This window comes from Chlamydotis macqueenii, chromosome 9 (genome assembly GCF_036417535.1).
Source record: "Chlamydotis macqueenii isolate bChlMac1 chromosome 9, bChlMac1.mat, whole genome shotgun sequence".
Lineage (NCBI taxonomy): Eukaryota > Metazoa > Chordata > Aves > Otidiformes > Otididae > Chlamydotis > Chlamydotis macqueenii.
Genome location: NC_141564.1, coordinates 4515894 through 4538629, shown reverse-complemented (window position 1 = coordinate 4538629; position 22736 = coordinate 4515894). Strand labels below are relative to the sequence as shown.

At 39.0% G+C, this 22736-nt stretch overlaps 1 protein-coding gene across 1 annotated transcript in view; it reads left to right on the top strand.

The window, feature by feature from the left end:
- CLSTN2 (calsyntenin 2) overlaps positions 1–22736 on the top strand; it is a 338134-nt gene that overhangs the window by 256704 nt on the left and 58694 nt on the right. The window contains exons 4-5 of the mRNA XM_086754967.1: positions 1293–1501; positions 8663–8812. Of these exons, the coding sequence (XP_086611093.1) occupies positions 1293–1501; positions 8663–8812 (359 nt within the window). The remainder of the gene's footprint in view (positions 1–1292; positions 1502–8662; positions 8813–22736) is intronic.

Below are 22736 nucleotides of genomic sequence, written 5' to 3'. Positions count from 1 at the left end.
TACAAATTTTAAACAGGTTTTCTCTCTGTTCATCTCATTTCAAATGGTAAGAAAAGATAAATCACCCTTCATTTTAGTACGTGCATGTATATAAGCTGCAGCAGTGTTGCCTTTGTATAGTGTGTTTCTGACCTCAGCCGTTGGACAGAAAATCTCAGAGGAATTCAGATCTCCTGGAAGAAAAGGATATCGAAGGGTTAGTAGGTGGTACTTTTTACTGTGGAGCCAGTTTCCTGCATAAGCTTAAGTGGCACTGTGCCTTTTTTCCCCTTCAATTCATGAAACCAAGCTCCAGACCATGTGTCATTAAAGATGAATTTAATAAAGATGAATTTAACTTAAGTGCATATGTATAGCTGCTGTACAAATTGTTCATGTTGCTGAGAGCCTTTTAAATAAATGATTAATAGTAATCATTCTTCCTTTTGCTCATCTAGGACACATGACAATTAAAACTTAATTAGCCCTAAAATGCATGCTGCACTTTTTCAGGGTATTTAAAAAGAATACACATTTAGATGAAAGCCTGAAATATCCAATAACCATCAAGTCACAGAAACAACTTTTTTTTCATATTATTAAATTTTGTAACACTTTTCCCTCACATGTCAGTAACAAGCTAGTACAGTCCACATCTGTATAGTAAACCACATGCTAAGCTAGGCTGTCTGGTGTCCCAGCCTTTGCTACTGGCTCTGTCATTGATCTAGAAAGTCCCTTCACTTCTCTGCCCCTCTGTTACCTTGCCTATCAAACCAGATAGCAAACTCTTTCAAAGGAAGGACTTTAGAGTTGGCTCATTAAATACTAAAAGCCTATTATTTTTGACCCTCAAAGGTTTGCATGTACAATGTTGTAACTAATTAAAGCATTAGATAATTATAATCAGCAGAAGGTGAGAGGCTTACTTAATGTGAAAGGATGTTCATAAACTGACCATTTTAGGTAGTGAATCTGTAAGACGACTGTAATTCTTTCTCTTTTTTTGCTTATTGACCCATTTTACACTGGAATGATATCATTGACTTTCTGCTGGAGTCCATTTTAAGAGGCAGACTGATTTTAATAGGGAGCACTGTGAAACCCTCTCCCAACAAGCTGTGTCAATAGATTTTTACCTAGTGCCACGTTAAGATATTAAATTGGGCAAATTAAACATAGAAATTCAATAATATCTCATTTTAGTAGATGGTTACATAGTTTTCTAGATAACATTTTGTTAGTCTTTTCAGGTGTTTTGAAAACAAACTGTTAATAATAATTTTTCTGTTTGATATCTTTATCTCTTTTAGGGCAGTGGTTCATATCCAGGTAAAGGATGTCAATGAGTTTTCACCTGCTTTCAAGGAGAGCATGTATAAGGCCACCGTGACAGAGGGAAAGATCTATGACAGCATACTGCAGGTGGAAGCCATAGATGAGGACTGTTCCCCACAGTATAGCCAGATCTGCAATTACGAAATTGTCACAACTGATGTTCCTTTTGCCATTGACAGAAACGGTGAGTATGGAGGAGCAATTGCAAGTTCTGGGGCAGACAGCAGTAATTTCTGTAGATAGTGTAATTACTAGCTGATAACCGGGCTTGAGTTTTAACTTAAACCTGTTCTCACTTCTGAAAATGAAGGAATTATTACACTGTGAAATTCCATCTCTTTTACGTAAGATTTGGTCAGAAAGTACCACAGTAATTTAATGTGGAAATTAAAACCCGAGTTTTAGATGAGTAGTGCGTTTCTCTGTCACTCAGTCCATTCTCATAATTTTCTCAGATATCATTTCCCATCCAAGTACTGGCATTTCCTAATGCAGCGTGTAGCCCTCCCTAATAGGGTTTGTTCACTGGTTTACATCTAGTCTCATTCTTCTGAACTTTCTGGAGCAGAGTCTAAATGTAGAATTGACCATATTCTGGATGCGTTTATTGATTGTTAAAACTTCCAGGGTGTGGGTCCACAGACCTACCCATTTGGGGTGCTTCCTGAAGCAGATTCATTTTTCTGCAGTATGGAAGAAAATATGCTTTGGAGAAGTAGTATCATTTCTTATGATTTTAGATTTTAGTTGGTTTTCTAATGTATATGATATTATAGGAAAAATAATAAACCATATTAAGTTTTCCATATGCAGAATTTTTTTACCTGGGCAGCCCTGCATGCCTCCTGCTTTTCACAGTCAAATTCTCACCAGGGAAAAGCATAGAACTTAACATTGAGTTTGGGAGAGGTGGCTGGGCTGCATTAAAAATGTGTTGCCTGTTCTCTGCTTGCTTCAGACAATACAAAATAGTAGCTCTGTCCCATAGCAGCAGTCTCATATTGGCATCGCTTTGTAGATAGGAGTCCTTGTTATTGATCCATATATATATGATCCACATATGCACAATTGTGCAGAAGTTCAGAGTGGAAATTCCTGTGCTTACAGAACTTATTTCCCCAAAACGGGCACCTTGTCTGCATGCCCAGAAACACTATGATTTGTCTTTCCTAATAGAAGCATTTAATCCATGTTGTAAGTAGGGGGAGAATACTCCTTGGAAGTTAAATCTGATTTTTGGCCAAGTTGGAAATTGAAAGCATGCATGGAGCTACTGTTTTCTCTAAGCAGTCATTTTCATATTGGGATGTTTTATAAAAACCCTGTCCTCTATTCAAAAATTATGCATCTTTATTTGTGCACAATGCACAGCTAAGCATCAAAAGGTAATAACCCGTTAGCATCAATACATTCTAAATGACATTGAGGAAAAAGGCTGCCTTGTTATAATACATTTGGAGGCAAGTGTACTGTATAGAAGGTGTGATAATAATGAGTGTGTTTGTGTTTAAGTAAATGAGGTCAGCTGGCACAGTAATCTTTTTCCAGAGCAGTTGTACAAGGGATATTTTACAGGAAGTGGCCATTTGGACCTAAATGTTTGTGTGCATTTCCCTAGAAGCTTTTCCTCTCTATGAATTTTTTCCTAATTGTGAGATTTGCCATGTTGTCATAAAAGGAAATTCTCCATGTTTCTGTTTGAAACCATTATTTTTCCAGTGCTCCATGTGACTTGCCAGTATGGGGCTGGTTACTTACACAAGTCGCAAGTGGTTTCATAATTTCATACCAGTTTGTGACAGATATCATGGATAAATAATACATTGAGATTAGCATGATACAGTGCAGGCAGTTCTATTACTTATGCCTTTTCAGCTCCTATCACGCAGTGCAGCTGGCTCATGAGTGATCATGGGTTTCTTACAGTCAGAGGCATGATCAAAAGCATGTGAAGTGTCAGGAATCCTTGGTTACATTTTTGTCCTCGTGTGCCTGGAACCTGCTTTCCAGCAAAGGCAATGAGAAAATAATGGATTTAAACATGACTTTAAAGCCTGCAGTGAATAATTAGTATGAGGTTGTAATACTTGCAGTTTCTTGGTCATGAATTCAATTAATATTTTTTGATCTATTTGTTCACTAAAAGAACAGTGCTGCCACAATCAACAGTAATTGCAGTCTCATTTGCAATTTTTTTAGATAATGATAATTGCTTAAACCTACTGGGATTAGAAACAGAGTTAAATAGATGGGTGCACTTTTATTTTGTGACAGAAATACGTTGGTTAGTTCCAGCACATTTCACTGCTGAGAATGTGTCTCTGTGCCAGCTGATTTAAACTTCCTCTGGTGGAAATTCGTCGGCATTGTGCCTACTTTTGTTACCTATAGGGTGATTAAAATAGACGTATGAGATGCCCGGCACTGTCTGTTAATACTGTGCTAATTCGGATTTTGTTTATCGTTTTGTTTTTGTTTTGTTTTGTTTTTTACCCATTGTGAAAAACAAATCTACGTTCTTGTGTCTTCTGCAAGTTATAGAAGGTTGGTTTTTTTTGGTTTTTTGTTTGTTTTTTTTTTTTTCTTTTCAGTAACATAAGTGCATAAGTGTGGAATTTCATTGTGCAGAAATAATATTTAACCAGATGCTTAGAATCAAATCTAAATATTGCAGAGGGCCCAAAAAAGTAGAGGGTGTGTGAGGAAAACATGCCATTGTCAGTCCCAAATGGTGGGGGTTTTTTGACCATCAGCCTATGAAACTAACTACAAACACAGGCCTTCAGCAAGACGAGCACACTATTCCATCAGCTTTTTTCTTTTGGCAGATCATTATCTTTCTAGACAAAACTTATTTCTTGTATCTAGATCAATCCAGAGAGCATCTTGTTGTTATGAAAAATTATATTACACATTGGGGAGCATTTGCAGAAGGGAAGAGAGAACCCTCCAGACTGTAGCCATGCACAGTCTCCTTCACTTCACCAAATTGTGTGAGGCACAAGTTGGTAGGCACCCAGCAATGGCACAGGAAGCAGCATTCTGCTCTGGTGTAGTTTTTGTAGATCTTTGTAAGTGTCCTGGTTTTACTCAGTGGGGGCGGGTTAAAGTGGCAGCTTCTGTTAGAATCTTCTAGAAGTAGTTCCCCCTTTGTCTGGTGGACCCGGGCGGGCCTAGGGCGGACCCGCTGCTGGCCAGGGCCGAGCCCATTGGTAGCAGAATGTTCCCTGATAACGCCTCTGCGATAATGTATTTAAGAAGGGGAAAAACAGGGACAAAAAAAGGGAGAGAAGATGTGAGATGCTGAGCGAGGGCAGAGAGGGGGAGGCGCGAGCCTTGTGGGCCTTGCAGGCCTCACCCTCTGGCCTCCCGCCGGGCAGCCGACTGGGCCCGACTCAGCCCAGTCCAGCAGCGAGAAGTGGAAAGGAGATGTAGTCAAGTCTGTTTTGCCCATAACAGTAACTGTAAGGATCTCTCCCAGTTCTTATCTCAAATATTGAGGCTTTTTTTTTTTTTTTTTTTTTTAAATATTATCTCTCCCTATTCTCTCGGAGGCTGGGGGTAATGAGAGAGAGACTGTGTAGTCTGGTCCCGATCAGGGCTGAACTATGACAATAAGTTAGGCATCTAAAGATAAATAATTTAAAGCTTCCCTTTTGCATTTCTACGGGCAACTTTGACCCTTGGTATGAAATTTCTTTGTAAAGAAAATTTCATTGTGTTATGAAACTGTAACAGCAGTAAAATTGAGTTTTGTGTATTATAAGCCTAACTTGGAAGGTAATGAACTCTTGGTCATAAGGTTCTGTGATCATGTAAAGACAAAGGATGAATTTATGCTTTGCTATGCAAAGAACTGGGACTAGAGGTAGAAGATAAATATATTTTAAAAGACATTTGCATGCAGTTTAGTCTATTTGTCCTCTTAGCAGAGAATCCTAATGATCAGGTCAGTTATCAATATTGTCTAGGCTTTTTCAGGTAACGGAAAAATTAAACCAGAATGCATCGTTCTGTTGTAATGCAAGCTGAACAATATTTTAATGTGTTTTCTGCCTTCATCTCTCAGGGATCATGGTCAGATTATCAGAGAATTTAGATATAGATAAAAATTCTGTCATGGCTCTGACCTACTCTTATCTCTAAAATGGGGATAACTATATTTGCCACCCACTGGTGGGAAGCACTTCACAAGTACGTGTTCAGATTGTTCAACATGAAGATGAGTTAAACTCTTACCTTTTCAGTCAGAACGGGTTCTGTCAGGTTACATATCTTAGAAAATAGATGTGGACAGATCATCCTTTACAGCTCTGAGGTCTGTGTTAGGAGCTATGCAAACTTCATATTGTCAGAAAAGTTGTGAAACTTTATAGTTAAGCATCTACATGTGGTATTTATTTATTTATTAAACCACAGTTTCTTTCTATTATCATCGAAAAGTGCACAAGAAACAATTCTAATCCTTCGGCTGACTTACGGTCAAATACAGCTCCTGGTGGCTCTTGGCCTCTGGGAATGCTGAGCTGCCACTCCTGTGAGCAGCCTGAAGTCAGAGGCCACTCATGTAGCAGCGCTAGCCCTCCTCTCTTAGAAGAGTTAGGAAATTCAGTTTTATACTTCTTATACATGCAGGAAGTAAGCATGGAATTTAAGAGGGAATTGCTATAGTAAATTATTAAAGTCTTTCCCCGTTCTTGTGACTGCTCCAGAATAAGACAAAAGTCAGCCATAAAAGAGGGAAGTCTGTATCAAACTATCCCCAAACTGACCCTGAAGAAACAGAGGTGTGTATCCTTAGGCTGGAATTTTTATATTACTGTTGTCACTTATTTGTGTTTTGGTTTTTAAATCTGTTATAGCTCTGGATATTTCCAGGAAAAGGCAGAGAGTTAGAAAGACTGGGGAAAAAAGTTTCATGGCCTAATTGTGAACTGTGTAGAAAAGTACTTATTTCTCCCAGTAAAGTTTTCTTTTCTTAATGTTATTGATTAACTTTTTGTTTATGGGTGAGATATAAATAGAAATTCTGAGTCTACCATCTTTAAAACTTTAATTAGTCTGTATTAGTCTGCTTCCCTTCTGTGTCCACTTTTTAATCATATAGATTAAATTGTAAAATAACGAAGAACCATAAAGCATTAGAGGTAACAGAAAAAAATAGAATAATTAGGAAATCAGTAAACTATTGGGTAACATCTACAAGACTTCCAAATGACCTTCCAGAATAACACCTGATAGTCAGAATCTTTGTAGTCCAAACTGTAAAAGACCATAATGAAATACAAATCTTGAAAGATTGATTTAGTACATGCAGATATGTTGTAATGATTTGTAAATCTTAGAGGACAGTTAATGTGCCATGCAAATTCTAGCAGTCTGCTAATGTAGATTCAGACCATTTTGTTTTCTTGAGAATTATCTTTGCTGATCCTGGACTAAAATAATACCAAGGAGAACCAAACAGGGGAGTATAAAGATTCGTGTAAGAAATAACAATGCAGAAAGGAAGTTACAGCTGAGCAGATATGAAATGAATAATTAAGTATACAGTGGCAGTTTTTCATTACATCCTCTTAGGCAAGTACTAATCAGGCAGCTCCAAATAGTAAAATGGGTTTTGCCAATTACTAACTCCAAAATAATGAAGTGGTTGATATTGTTATTGCAGTTGCTTTTGTGATAGGAAGAGCTATCTATGTGGCAAGGTGATGTGAACATGCCTGCCAAGGTGATGTGCCTGAGAGAGGGAAGCAAGGAAGCAGTGGACGCACTGCTGTTTCCATATTAGCTTTCAGCAGGTTATCCCACTTCTCCATTTGAGAGATAAAAACAGTGATAGGGCTTGTCCCCCTCTGTGTCCTGTGCAGAAAGGGAGGAGTGAAAGACTCCAACTCAGTAGAAAATGGGGTGTTGGGCCTGATTTATAGCTGCAGATGTAAGGGTCTAGTTAAACTACAATTTTTGATCCAGAAGATGGTAATAATTGCAAAAGCAGCCTCCCTTCAGGTCGGACCTGAAAAGTTGTGTTGGTTTCAGTTAAACTGCTGAAGTTGACTTTAATGTAGTAGTAGTCAGAAAAGTGTTAGGCTCTGACAAGGGAAGGAGTGTGCATCAGACAGACTCCTGCTAGAAGTCTTTACTTGTCAAACTATTAAAGGTTTAGAGAAAGACTTATTTAAGAAGTTTCATTTGTCTGCTTTTTCCTGTCTCTTATTCATTTGAATGAAAAGTAAAAAAAACAACCACCACACACTCAACACCCCAAACAATGCCAGCGTGCCTAACAACAGATACTTTGGCCAGCACCTATGGGAATCAGATCACTGCATTTGACTAAATTCCAGAATTTGGGTGCTCCCCTTTCCAAATTTAGCCAAAACATCTGATTTTGCAGATGCATGCTTGAAAGCAGTTATTATGTGTAGCAGTGATCCAGAGTAAGTTTGTTTCTTGAATTTTAGAACAAACATTCTCATTCTAAGTGATGGTATAACAAACAGCCCCAAGCAAAAGTGTGAAACACATTAAAGTCAGAAGTTTCAGTTTGAACAAGAAGTGCATTTCAGTGGAAATGGACAGAACTAAAATGCTTGAACTCATTAATTACAAAAACCATACATTCTGCATGGTAACCTTCCGGTCCTGCAGGAAGTACTCTGAGAAAGATCTTTCCCTTTTCTTGTGAAATTTGTAATGTCTTCGTTTCTGAAACAAGTAATTTGTCACCTTTATATGTGTGTCAGGTTCAGCAGGTAATCTCTATTGTTGCTGAGTTTTATTTTCCATGTGATAACTCTGTGCTGTCATATCAAATCCTGCTAAGCGCTCTAATATAGAAGGTGATTCTGGGGCTTTTCCTATTTTTAAAAGCCAGGGAAAGGTGTTAAAGGGCTAAAAATCTCTCACCTAAAGCGTAATAGGTTTAGGGAAAAAAGGAAGATTCTTAGGCTGGGGGAGATGTTCAGCAGCGGATCTCAGGAATGTGGCTGCGATGTGAAAGCAATGTGTTCTGGGGAGATGTGGAAAATGAGATTGCACCTACTCATACATTACACTTCAAGATGTAACTGTTAATTAGTCTTACAGTCTTTAGAAAATGTTGAACAGCTATTTTCTGATCTAGACATGCCCATAATTTATCCCTAGCATCTTATATTTGCCTAAGAACTTTATTTCTCTGCTAGATTGAAAGAAAATACTTCACATTCCTCATAGCTGTCCCATCTGCTTCAAAGAGTTTTTTGGTGACAAGAGACTTGATTAATCAGGACACAAATGTTCTAATCTGTATATGCTTAGCCAAGAACTAATTTCTGAATTTTATCTTACATTGAATGTATAGGTAACATCAGAAACACGGAGAAACTGAGCTATGATAAACAGCACCAGTATGAGATAATGGTAACAGCTTTTGACTGTGGGCAAAAACATGCAACAGAAGATGTCTTGGTACGAGTTAATGTCAAACCAGTATGCAAACCAGGCTGGCAAGGTAAGATTTAATATTTTATATATTTTATTTTTTTGTTTAAACCTCTTTTCTTTGATGTTTTCCTTCCACCTCAGAGTAAGGAAACTAGGGTGCTTATTGCAGTGGTATAGAAAACTTGCTATTCCTTATGCTTACTTTACTCCAAGCCTATTAAAAAAAAAAAAGGATAATAACCCCCTACTTGTTTACATTTGCCGTGTTTCTTTCTAGTCAGAACAAAGAACAGATTAGGGGAAAAAAAAAAAAGAAAAAAGACATTGATATTCTAATAAGCTGTTTTATAATTCAGTCTGAATATACTGAAAGATTAAAAAAATGCTTCTGATTTGCCTTTCTTCTACTCCTTTACATAAAACTTTTGAAGCCACCATGACAAGATACTTTTCCCATGTGTGCCAGAATTGTTCAGATTATCTTGTTCCAGGTACAGAACTGGCTTTCATGTGCACGCATGCATGACTCAAGGCACACTTAACCGGCAGTGGGAGTGAAAGGCGCTTTTTAATCCTGATTACTGTGTCTTCATATTGAGACATTTCTGCAGGAATTGATTTTCTAAAAAGACTGTAAGGATCTACAGTCTGCTCTGTCTAAAGTGGAGAAAAACCCAGCTCACAATGTACTAGGAAGATAGATATGCCACAAATTATAAGGAATTCAGATGAAAATGCAGGCTGGATTAACGACAAACCAACTGGACGTAACCACATTATATGGATGTTGTTCAGGACTACCCTGACCTTCGTAATTGTAATTTCTAAAGAAGGAACTAATCTGTTTCCCTGTTGTACTTGAAGGTAAATTTGCAGACTGACATTTAGAAGGAAAGAAGGTTTTCTTTGTAAAATGAGAAGTGCTGCTCTAGACAACCTTCTAATTAAATAAGTGTGCAATATCATTATGCCATTTTCCCAATCCTCACTTAGAGCAGAACCACATTTTAAAGTTTCAGGGATGTACCAGTTCACCCCCCACCCAAGTATTTTGAAGAGCATTTTTAATAAAAAACATAGAATACCTATGAACTATTTCCACATTTTCTAACTGATCTTATTGTTCAAAACCCCATGATTTATTCTGTAAAACCAATATGACCTCTTTACACTGTAGAAGTGTTCTATTTCCATTTTATGGAGTAATCTCAAATTAAATCCTCAGAAATTCTAGCTTGGAATGTGTATCAAAATGGGTGTAATTGTTGATTTATTTTTAATTTATAGATTATTTCCATTTAGGTATTTTATTGATTGATTAATATTTGCAAAGATACCTTACTAATGGAGTGTTTATATTGTCCAGTGTTGCTGTACTTATTGCATAGTTTAAGCATCAGTTATAGGGCAGATGGTCATTGCTGCTCCCGACAGGAAAGTAGAGACACCAGGTAGCCAATAAAAGTAATAGAAACAGCCTCAAATAAGGTTTGATTTGGGGGTCTTTTGTTGATACTTTGTTCATTTTAGGTTATGTGAGGTGTTTATAATGTATTTAACTTTTAAATGAAAAGTTGGAATTCAGCTGTTGTTATTTTAAGCATGACAACATGCTTAAAATAGAAGTAATTTTCTATTTCAAGTCAGAGTTGTAAGTGGCTGATGGTATGGTTAACAACAAGTATTTAACATGAGAGGTTGCCAGCTTACTGTTTTTAGTGTGATGGTGAGAAAATAGAGAAAACAACATGTATTAAGCAATAGCTCTTAACAAAAGAATACAATACGTAAGAAAGTTTAAAGCAGCTTGTCTAAAGCATCTCAGATAGGAAAGGATATGCTTTGACAGCATTCATTTTGCTTGAATTGGAGTTTGTTGTTTATTTTTGTGGCAATTTGGCACAAATATTCTTTCTCCCTTCTGATCTGATAAAGTTTTATGATGGGTCTTTATCACAGGGAAGGTAAAAATATGAAATAGCTCAGTATGTTCTACTCTAGTATATTCCCGCCGATCCGTGTGGAATTGTACCTTTGTACCTCGATCTGTCAAACGGGTGATTGCTTCACTTCACTGGCATGTCTCCACCTCAAATGGCACGAAGTGCAAGTGGACAGTGTTTGCCTGTTCAGGATATCAGGTCTTTAGCTAAACCGTTGGTTAGATACAACTTTAGTTCTTAATTACTAAGTCAATAATTATAACTTGAAAATGAGCTACAACATAATACTTCCATAAATGTCTGCATTTCTCATAATGAGATTTTTTTTAATGACTACTTGTTTTTTTAAAGGTGAAGATAATCATATAGGTGATGTTGTTTTCCACTTTGAGCCAGTTTCTGTGAAAATTTACTGTTGCTAGGAAAAAAAAAAATCAAATAAGGAAAACTTAGTAATAGTATTTTCAGTACTTAAAGAAGAAATCTGGAGACTGGGAATGGAGGATATTTATAGTGTTCTTTCTTCCCTGTGTCTGTCACTCTGACCTCCCCACAAAGAGGCAGCCAGCAGGTATGCTCCATCTTCTCTGAAATAATGATATATTTGAAAAGATTGCATGACTAAGGGAGGTACAATAATGTTTTGCTTTACAGAAGAGATGAATATTCTGAGCCTTTGGTTATAATACAGAAGCTGCCAAAATACAATCTATTATTTTTATCTCATTCTTCAGTGTTAGCTTGAACAAAGAAATACTTGGAATTCCAGTTTATGGTATTGGTAGTTAGTTGTTAAAAGTTCCTGGCTTTAGTATACGAAAATATTGCGCGCTTCTTTCTGTGACTACCATGAATAGGGATTGTAGTAGTCTAATGCAAATTCAATGTTAAAAATTTCAGTGTAATATATTTAAATGCAGATGCCCTTGTAATAACCTCCACTGTGCAGGGGTGGGACAGGGAAGAGTAAAATTGTACATAAAACAATGTACAAAATTATTCCTGTTTCTAGAGGCTGACTCCACGTGACTGACATGTATTGCAGAACAAATAAGACTCAACACGCCAAGGTACTAGCCTTTAAACAATATTCCCTTGGGCTAATAGCATTTAAGTCTTCATTAAATCTAGGAGCCACTTCTCTGCTCTTTGAAGGTGGACATTAATATACAATCAGCAAGCATTCCGACACAGACATCTTCACCAAACGAGAGACCTCTGCTCTAGTAAGAGGCTCCTTTAGAACCAAACTTAACCCAAACTGACATCAAACCGTTCTGAGCAGACTACTCTGAATGTTATTAGTACCGTAAGCAAGCTAAAAATGTGAGTCGAGGAGCAGAATTAGTTCCTTATCAGCTATTTTAATAGGAAATTCTCATTAGTGAGTTTTGTTAACTAAGTTCTACAGCTATGCTACAAATTCTCTTCATGCAATCTTTGTGTTAATTTCCATTATTTTCGAGCAATGGCGTGATCACGTACTGCCAGGCAAGTAAAGGGACTACATTATGAAGAAAAGCTAGATGATGGTGTTTCTGACACCATAATGGGTAAATTTGCAGCTGAAGTTATTTTTCTTTTTTGTTTAATTTCTTTTTTTTTTAAACAGAATTACTGTGTTTCCATACTAAGAAAAACCCTGTTATCTTCAGCACATTCCCTGGGGTTCTGTCTGTTCCTCCGGGGCTCTGCCTTTGTTTCAGTTCTACGGACACAGAGCAGGCACTGCACTTCCTATAGGTTCACTTCCAGTGCAGTTCTTTGCGCTACAGTAGTTTCAATGTCAGAAATACTGATTTCTGTGAAGTTACTTCTGCCTTATTCAAAGCAGAGTAGGCAGACTTGTGGCAACACAGTACTAAATATCCATATAGTATTTTCATTAAAAAACATGAGGTGGAATAAGGAAGAGTAAAATACCTGTAATCTAGACCATGTTTCCTGTGGCTCATTTATGGTACCATAATATTGTCTTTTCTGGTTTCTGCTACTTTTAGGAACAGTCTTCATAAAACTAAAGAAGATAATGTCCCCCTAGTGGGATAACAGATTTAAATAAACCATAAAACCATGTGCTGAAAGATGCAAGATAGCAGAAAGTTGAAAACAGTTATTCCTGTACCAAGCTCTCTGGTGAATTACATATTACATGGGGATAGAAGAGTTTAGCCTCAAAAAATGAAGGGCAGAATCATGTCCCCAGAAACTTAAAATCGGTTTTGAGACGGGTAGAGGTCTGCTCAACTATTGACAAATAAACCAAAAGTCAGATTATTCCCTAAAATTGATTTCTCACAGGAAATGGTTATTAAGGCAAGAAACAAAAAAGCTCTTCTAAACCAGTCAGCTGAATGCCCCAATCAAGTATCAGATGACTCTGTCTTTTCTGAAACAAACAGGGAATGCTGAATCTGTTTCTTGGATAGATAAGCATGTAGCAAAGACAACAGTCCAAAAATTAAGTCACCTTGTCTCCTCTGACCAAAGAGGACTTTTTTTTTTCTGCCAAATTTAATATGTCCCTTGCATAAGCAATGCTCACTAACCTCTAATTGAAGAGAAAATTAGGATTCTGATTAGAAAACAGGATTTCACCACATTCAGCCTGAAGTGTTCTTCTAGTTTGAAAAGATTTCCTAAACTTACCTTCAAGTCCTATGAACCCTTAGCCTAATTACCTGAGGTAACAATATAAAGTAGAAGGTCCTTAAAAAATTCATATTTAAAAAGGAAACATGTTCCTTAGAAATTAAATGACTTTCCACTTAGTATTTGCTTAAAAATAATTTTGAAATAAAAGCTTATCTTTGTTTATTTACCTAATAGACTCCAAATACTCGACCTTGACAGGCTGGAGAGGTGGGCCCGTGCCAACCTCATGAAGTTCAACCAGGCCAAGTGCAAGGTCCTGCACCTGGGTCATGGCAATCCCAGGCACAAATCCAGGCTGGGCGGGGAATGGATTGAGAGCAGCCCTGAGGAGAAGGACTTGGGAGTGCTGGTGGACGAGAAGCTCAACATGAGCCGGCAATGCGCCCTTGCAGCCCAGAAGGCCAACCGCATCCTGGGCTGCATCAAGAGAAGCGTGGCCAGCAGGTCGAGGGAGGTGATTCTCCCCCTCTACTCTGCCCTGGTGAGACCCCACCTGGAGTACTGTGTCCAGTTCTGGAGCCCCCAACACAAGAAGGACATGGACCAGTTGGAGAAGGTCCAGAGGAGGGCCACAAAGATGATTAAAGGGCTGGAGCACCTCTCTTATGAGGACAGGCTGAGAGAGTTGGGGCTGTTCAGCCTGGAGAAGAGGAGGCTCCGGGGAGACCTGATAGCGGTCTTCCAGTGCCTCAAGGGGGCTGCAGGAAAGATGGGGAAAGGCTGTTTAGTAGGGCCTGTTGTGATAGGACGAGGGGTAATGGTTTTAAAATAGAGGGGGGTAGATTTAGATTGGAAATTAGGAAAAAATATTTTACAATGCAAGTTGCAGAACACTGGAACAGGTTGCCCAGAAAGGTGGTGGATGCCCCATCCCTGGAAACGTTCAAGGCCAGGCTGGATGAGGCTCTGAGCAACCTGATCTAGTCAGGGATGTCCCTGCTCCTTGCAGGGGGGTTGGACTAGATGACCTTTGAAGGTCCCTTCCAACCCAAACCATTCCATGATTCTATGAAATATTTTTAATAAGAGTAGTTAATGTATGGAAGATATTGCATGTTACTTCTTTTTTTTAAGGCTGGTAGGTCTCATTAAGATGACCTAGGGCTTTGCTACCACCAAAAGGCACATTCTCACCCCCTCTTTAAGGTTGAATAGTCATTCAGAGGCTGTGTATAGGTCAGATCAGCTCACTTTTCCTGCTGAAATATAATCTTTCTTTTGTTCAGAGAAGGGCAGAACCTTCTCTTTTAGCAGCAGAGTGATCTTAGATCACTTCTGAGTCGACATACTTCAGAGATGCTATTTGCAGTAGATGCTCTGTGATTTTAGAGGGGTATTCATGTGGGCTCTCTAGTAATATCCAATTACAGACAAAAACCAATACTGCCTTGGCTTTTGAGTTGTCGGTGCTTTTAACAAGGAGGAGTATGATTACTAAAGCAATTGGTTATTTGGAGGAGGGTGGTCAAGTACAGAAACCTTGCTTATGAAAATAATATTCCTAGTCTTCAGCGACAATTTTAAAGGCTCGTGTATTTTCTGCAATAAATATAACTCAATTTCTATTCTTCTTGTGCACATACCGAGCAGTTTAAAATGCAATGCTTGTGTTGTCTTAGCTATAAGATATTCAGCCATATTTTTAAAAATGAAATTTATTGCAAAGCAGGGAGCCTTTGGAGTCTAGTCTTGGAGCTGCTGTGTGTGCAGCAGCCATACATCCTTAAAACAAGATAATTATAGTTAAATGCTTACATTCAGCTGTTAACTTAAATGGCACCATTTTAGCAGAACACCTGCTCTTTAAATACCCATTTCAGATATTTGAAAATTATTTGAAATTGAGTACTTTTGATTTTTGAGCTCAAAGTTTACAGAAGTTTGTACTCATTTATGTTATTTGTATCAGCATTATTTTTCTTTTGTTCGATTACTAGACATATTTAAAGAAAACAGTCATGCTTGTTTCGATCTAATTTTTAAGATAGGCTATCCTTTCCTCAGCAAATTCTGTGTGTGTGTTACAGCTGAATAGATCTTTCCTGAACCCTCCAGATAAGGTGTTTTCACATGTTTCTTTTTACCATGGCCTCTTACTGGAAACAGTGCTTTACGTATTCCCAGACTGCCTTACTTTTGCCTGGCTATATCAGACTGGTATGGACATGGCCACGGACGTGCTGTTATTGACTTGATAACCAGCTCTTTTTCCATGTAGCATTTTTCAGTGATTACTACAAAGCAATATTTCTATAACACCAGTTCTCAAGGTCATCTTGTTCCCTGCTTGGGATATCCTCCTTCTATATTGACTTCCAATGTAGAATTGCCATCCAGTGTTGTCACTAGTAGACGTAATTAACACAGTCCTGGTTTTGTGCCAAGACCATTAATAGATATATCCAATAACAATCCCTGGCAGATTCACAGGGATCTTTGCTAGTTACTTCCCTGTGTACCATAAACTTTTTACATTTTCCAAGTACCCCATTATTGCCCTCTCTTTAGGCAGTTCTGTATATAAGTTACAATTTAAAAAGCCTGTCTCTTCCATCTTAACTGATGCAAGAAAGCATTCATTTTAGACTTGTTTAACTAGATTCTTATTTCCATACACGTCTGTGGAAGTTCACCCCTTTGTTCACCTTTCTATATTTACAAAACTACAAAACATTTACAGCTACAAATGAAACACAATTACAAAACAAACATTTACAACTACAAAAAAAAAGTCTTTCCTTTTTAAATCTTCACTGCAAGATCTCTGTGAGCTTCACTGGGGCAACTGTTATTTCATTGAAAAATTTTTTATCTCTGAGATGTAGCTGACAGCTGATGGTTCCATTAACATTTCCTCTGCTCAAAAGTTAAAGCACTACAGGATATCCAGTTAGGTTTGAATCTTTTCCCTATGGTTTCTTCCTCTGCATATAAAAACTTCCACATATTCTTGCAGCATGGGCTTAAAAACTGCAAGTCTTCCACACAAGTTTTGACATCTTCAGTTCAACTGATTTCAGTAACTAGTCTATGTGGTGTTTCAGAGTCTGTATTTTGGAATTTGATAAGCCCTTTACCTACTCCTTGGTAGTGAAATCCCTTGGAATACCAGGACCCAAACACTAGTCACAGCCCTTACTCTCCAGGGTAACTAGGAAGCTGCCTCTTCCCATAATGACATTTTTTGGTGGTAGTTTGTCCTTCTGAAAACATCAGAAGTCTCTAACCATATCTGAACCTGGTGTCAAGGAGCAGTAAGAGCAGGGCTACATCCTAAAGGAAGGCAAGCCAGGAGCCAGTTGTAATAACAGAGCTGGCAGAGCCTTCGTCACCAGGGCCACCCCCTCATCCAACTGAGGTGAGCAGGGCAGACCCGGAGATGGGGCCAGGTTCAGCCAAGAGCCCAGACCCTCTGGCATGTTCATGGTGAGAAGGCAGGACCCAGGAAGGTACATGGATGAGAGTTAGGGTGAGGTCATTGATCACTGGGCAGGTCCATAGTGATAAGGCCAGGCTGTCAAGCCAGGAAAACCACTCAATGGGTTGACTCTGGATAAAGGGACCGTATGGCCAGAGCTGCAGCTGAGCTAGAGACCAACGCTCCTACAGCATCGCAGGCCAGGACTGAAGTGCTGGGACTGAGCTTCAGTAGAGCTCCCGGCCCTGGGTGTGAATGGGGGCCCTAGGTGAGGCTTATGGAGGTTCATTAGGGCCTAGTAGTGTGCTTGGGGCTCTGACACCCAGTTTGCTTCAGGAAATATGTATTATTATGCTGCTGTTTCCTGTTTTTTTAAGTTCTTACATGTTTATTTTGCATAATTAGGCACTGTTAGGGCTTGGGGTTTCATCACTTCATCACTCATCAGTATTGAGTGTCACTAGTTCAGGCCCAACTGGTATTCCACTGTGGTTCACTGACTCCTGCAACGGCAGGCTCTACCGCTATCCTGGAGTAGTCCAAATTTCTGTCTCTCTCTTTTTTGTTGGTTTTTATAAACTATCAGCATTCTGCAGAAAATACAACGTATATGGATGTTTCTGGATGCTTATGAGATACGTATTAAAATCTCTTAGCAAACCATGGTGCCTTAGCAGGGCTTTGGAAGTTGGTTTGAGTCTTCTCTTTGCTATGGACAGAGTTTAAACGGGGTCAGACTTTCAACTATCGTTTCCTTAACAAATCACTCATCATATTTAACATGCTTATATTTGTATGTGACATCAGATTTAGCAGTCCCGTCATTTGTCTGTGACTAGCTTGTAGGTTAGCTGTCAAAGCTAGAAATGTTTATTAGGGTGGTTTTTTTAGTTATGTGACTAGTGATGCTGGATGAGAAACGCTTCTTTCTCCCTTTAAAAAATGAGCAAAACTTTAAACATTATTTTGCAGTGTTGTTTAAAAAATTCCTATTTTATGTATATATGCATATGTATGTATGTCCAGATGTATATTATACACATATATATGTTTATTTAAAAATAGGGGGAGAAAAATCATTTAATGAAAAATCCTGAATTATACTTATGTGCATTATTTATGGTATTTGTGGGTGTTTTTAAACACAATAAGCATGATCCTAGCTGTTTCTTGTTTCATTTTTGGCATAATTTCTACCTAGTGCAATATGTGTCTGCTAGCAGTGGTAGGAGTTGTGGCAACCATTGTAAAGCTCCATACTCGATTCCCAAAAGAAAAAGCATTTTTTTTTCTGTTAGTGGTGACTGCTTGACCCCGTAAAACTTAGCAAATTGTTTTTAGAAAATTATATTCTGGGCAGCACACGGTGACATTGATGGATCCTGAAAGTAGCATTCTGCTGACGCTTACCAGCTGATTTGTGGCCTGGTAAGTAGGGGACATCCTACCAAATTTGCTCCTTTGTAAAATGATCAGCTCCACAAACGGGAGACCGCTTAGACAACCTGAACAGACCTGGTTATTTTAAGTAGTTCAGGATCTTCACAGAAACAAGGGTATTTAAGAAAGGGCCAGGCATATATGCACTGTCAATCTTTTTTCTGTCTTTTCTTTTGAGATGATCCATTTTTAACATTAATTATATACTTTAAAATAATGATGTTAACTCAATTTTGTTCTCCTGTAATCTATGTCAAGAAACAACATTCAGAATTTCTTGAAAGGTCTATTGCAAGGGTGAGGTTTCCGTTTTTGCAAGTAAAAATTAAAGTCCTTTGAAAAATATATATTTTTTTTAGGTTGGCACAATTTACAAGCCCGTAAATATAGAGAGAATGATGCTCAAGAGACAATATGCAGGAACTATTACCTTGTGTTCATTTCACTAAAAAAATCCTTTAGTTCAAAGTAGAAAATCAGGTACCAAAGTGTGTACATTTTGGAAATGTCTTGTAGCCGTTGATCTTTTGCACATGGAGAATGCCTAACTGTACAGCAGGTATTTATTGAGGTGTTTGCAGCATATGATATTCTAGCAAAATGTGCACTTTCTAGTAATTCATGGCGTTGAAAGAAAATTGCAGTTTTGTGAGCACAGTGCACTGCTCTTCCAAATATCATTGGTCAGCATGAAGAGCTGCCTGGCTGCTGCTTTTGAGATACGGAGACTTTCATAAATCATGAAAATAAGTGTACTTTTGGCAAAACTACAGAGACATTTCTCATCTTGTTTGAAATGCTCTGTATATACTGATGTTTTTATTTATTCTAGATTGTTTCAGGTTTTCAAATTAATAGAGAAGAAAATGTTTAATTAAAAAAATACTTCAAAGCTGTGAAGTATATAATTTTTTTTTAAAAAAAGAAGCAAAATAATCTTTAGCCGAACATCCAGCCTACATAGATAGATCTTATATTGTCTGGAAGAGCTTTATACCACAAGTGGCAAGCAAAAGCCTGTGGAATACAAAATCCCAACAAAGGCTGTCTTCTGCAGGACTAAACAGGGCTAGTTTTATTGAAGCTTTTCCCACAGGATTAGTCTTCCCCTCTACTGGGGAGCCAGTGCTTACCTTTCTAAGCTTGCACTGTAATGTGGTGTCGTTGCACGTCAGTTCATGTCAAAGGAGGAACCATGCTGGTCGAGTCTAGCTAATCTCGTGCAACCTACCATTTCAGGTGGGGCTGTATATCTTTTGACTGTTTGCATAACTCCAGACATGAGTCATATTTGAAGATACAGTTTTGGAATATCTGAAATTCAGAGGCTTTTGTAGACTCGGGTTACATAAGAAATGCTGTGGGGACAGGTGCTATATAAATAATCCAGTTGATTTATATCGGAGCTGTTACTACCTTTAAGGACTGTCCTGCTATCACAGGATTGTATCATGCTCCAGTATTGCCTCGTGCCCGCCTGGGCATGCCTTCAACATGGAGAGGGACTCCTTGGAGGGCACCTTAAATCTGCACTAAGTCAGTGAAAGAAGTGCTAGTGGGATTTAGGATGAAGATTGTTGTATGACGCTGCAGGGGACCACAGTACAAAGACAGTAGTTCAAGTCTGGTTGATGTTTTACAATTTACAGCCGAGGTAAATGTGGGTGATTTAGAACATTTAGGGTTCTCTGGGTACAAATTACCGTTTTGGCCACACTGAAAGGTAATACTGTGAAATGAAACACCTCTTCCAATCCAAGAGACATTCATGTGGCAGAAACAGGGGTCTTCCGTCATTTTTCTTTGTGAGTAGTGGCGTTTTATATAGCGTGGGTTTTATAAGACATTCTTCATATAACTGGAGGTGAGTGTGCCACTGCAGATATGTTACAGTTATTAATTCAGTCACATCTCACATATACTAATGAGTATTTTGCGTGAGTGCCAGTTAATTTGATATAGCTGCGAAATGAAAACATGGCTGAAACCTGAAAGCTGCTGAGATAGTCAGAAATGTTTTAGATGCATATGAGACTATTTTTCCTTTGGGGTAGAGGAATATAATGTTTTAACTGGAGAATAAGACACTGTAAAGATCAATAGTTCATATATTACTAGCTTGCATACAAAACAGCAAATTATTTTATTTTTACCTTAAGTATCTGAAATAATTTGCTGCCCTTGTTCACTTGGAAAAATGTTAACCTCCAATTTCTGGAATGGATAGGGAACAGAAATCTGTTATTGTAATGATGTAATTGTAATGATACTTGAAGTTCCAAGGGAACTGTTTAAGTTTACAATTGCAGACAAATTATGCAATACTGCAGAATAAATCAACTTAATATGGAATGAATGGGCTGAATATTATTACCTGAAAATTACTACTGAAATAGCAACTCAGCTGATGTGTGCACAGGCAATAAAGTAGTCATAGTTGTCATTTAGTCAGTGATGTTCAGGTCTTAAAGATTTTAGTAAAAACAGACACTAAACATACTTTCAGAATGTTCTGTGAAGTCTCAGCTTCCTCTTGAGAACAAAACGCTACATTATTATCATTTGGATTAACAGTTATGAAGAAAATCTGAGCATTCTGAAATGCATGAGTGACTGTCAGCATCCTGTCTCCTTTGTCTGGACTAATGATCGCTCTACATTTCAAATGTTTGCATGGACTTTCAGATTTCCTTGTAAATTTTTAATCTAATTTAAGATGGTGAGAGAGAGCGCCTTTTTTCAAACTTTCAGAAAATGAGATCTGTTGAAAACCACCAAACTCCTTCACTTACTAAATGCATGTAGAGAGAGAGAGATATCTAATTACTATTCCTTCCATTGATATTTAGAAAGAATGTCTCTGGCATTTGCTTTAAGGTAGTTTATTAACTGCCAGGACCTAGAATTTTGCCATTTATGGAGTCTTCTTTTACCTAGAATTAAAAAAAAAGTCAGAGAAACTTCAGCTGTCTGTGCAAGAGTACTTATTTTGACAAATTTTACAGATCTTCAGGTGTATACATTAGTTAGCAGAGTTGAATAGTTTTGTGACCTCAAAATCACTAACTATTTGCATCTCTGTATTAATGTGGCATTCTTATTTATGTTGCATGGTAACTTGGTTGGGATTGGTTAAAATGTATGAGAAAGAAATGAGCCTGCTAGAGCAAGTCCAGAGGAGGCCACGAAAATGGCTGTCGTAGTTCAGCCCCGATCGGGACCAGACTACGCAGTCTCTCTCTCGCTCCCCCCACCCTCCGAGAGAACGGGGGGGAGATGATATAAGAAAAACGGCTCGAGGTTTGAGATAAGGACAGGGAGAAAATCCTTAAAGTTACTGTTACAGGCAAAACAGACTCGATTTGGGGAAAACTATTAATTTATTTCTAAAACTAGCAGGAGAAGGAGACAGGGAGGCGAGGAAAAAAAAAAAGAAAAAGAAAGACGATGTGAAGCAGCTGAGCGGGGGCAGAGAGGGGGAGGCGTGAGCCTTGTGGGCCTTGCAGGCCTCACCCTCTGGCTTCCCGCCGGGCAGCTGACTGGGCCTGGCCCAGCTGCAAGAAGTGGAGAGGAGATGAGCTGGATGATGTGAAGAGATCCTGAGAGGTGTCTGCCAGCCTGTTGTGAAGAATTTCTTGTGAGAGGAACGGCTGCAGACGGCAAGGTCAGTGAAGGAGGAGGAGTAATGCGGCTCCCAGCCAAGATTCCCCTGCAGCCTGTGGTGCAGCCCATGGTGGAGCAGGCTGTGCCCCTGCAGCCCGTGGTGGAGCAGGTTGTCCCCCTGCAGCCCATGGAGGCCCACAGAGGGGCAGAGATCCACCTGCAGCCCATGGAGGACCCCACACTGAGGCAGGTGGATGCCTGAAGGAGGGTGTGGCCCTGTGGGAAGCCTGTGCTGGGGCAGCCAGTTCCTGCGGGACTGCATCCCGTGGAAAAGGACCCATGCTGGAGCAGTTCACGAAGGACTGCAGCCCATGGGAGGGGGAATGTGAGGAGTTCTTCCCCTGAGGAGGAGGGAGCAGCATAAAGCAACGCGTGATGTGCTGACCATAACCCCCACTCCCTCTTCGCCCCTGTGCTGCTTAGTGGGGGCCGAGGGGGGAAGGTGGTAGAGATAACGCTAACCTCCCCCCACCCTTCCCTCTTCCCAGGCTTATCTTGTTCTCTGTCTCATTATCCTGCTTTGGTTTTAATAATAAATGAATAGTTTTCCCCAAGTCAAATCTGTGTTGCCTGTAACAGTAACTGTAAGGATTTTCTCCCTGTCCTTATCTCAAACCTCGAGCCTTTTTTCCTTATATTATCTTCCCCTGTTCTCTCGGAGGGTGGGGGGAGTGAGAGAGAGACTGCATAGTCTAGTCCCAGTTGGGGCTAAACTACGACACAGGCCAGGCTGGATGGGGCTTTAAGTGACTTGGTCTGGTGGAAGGTGTCGCTGCCTATGGCAGAGGGAGTGGAACTGGATGATCTTTGAAGGTCCCTTCCAACCCGAACCATTATATGATTCCATGAAAATATGAACTGTAAAGATAGCT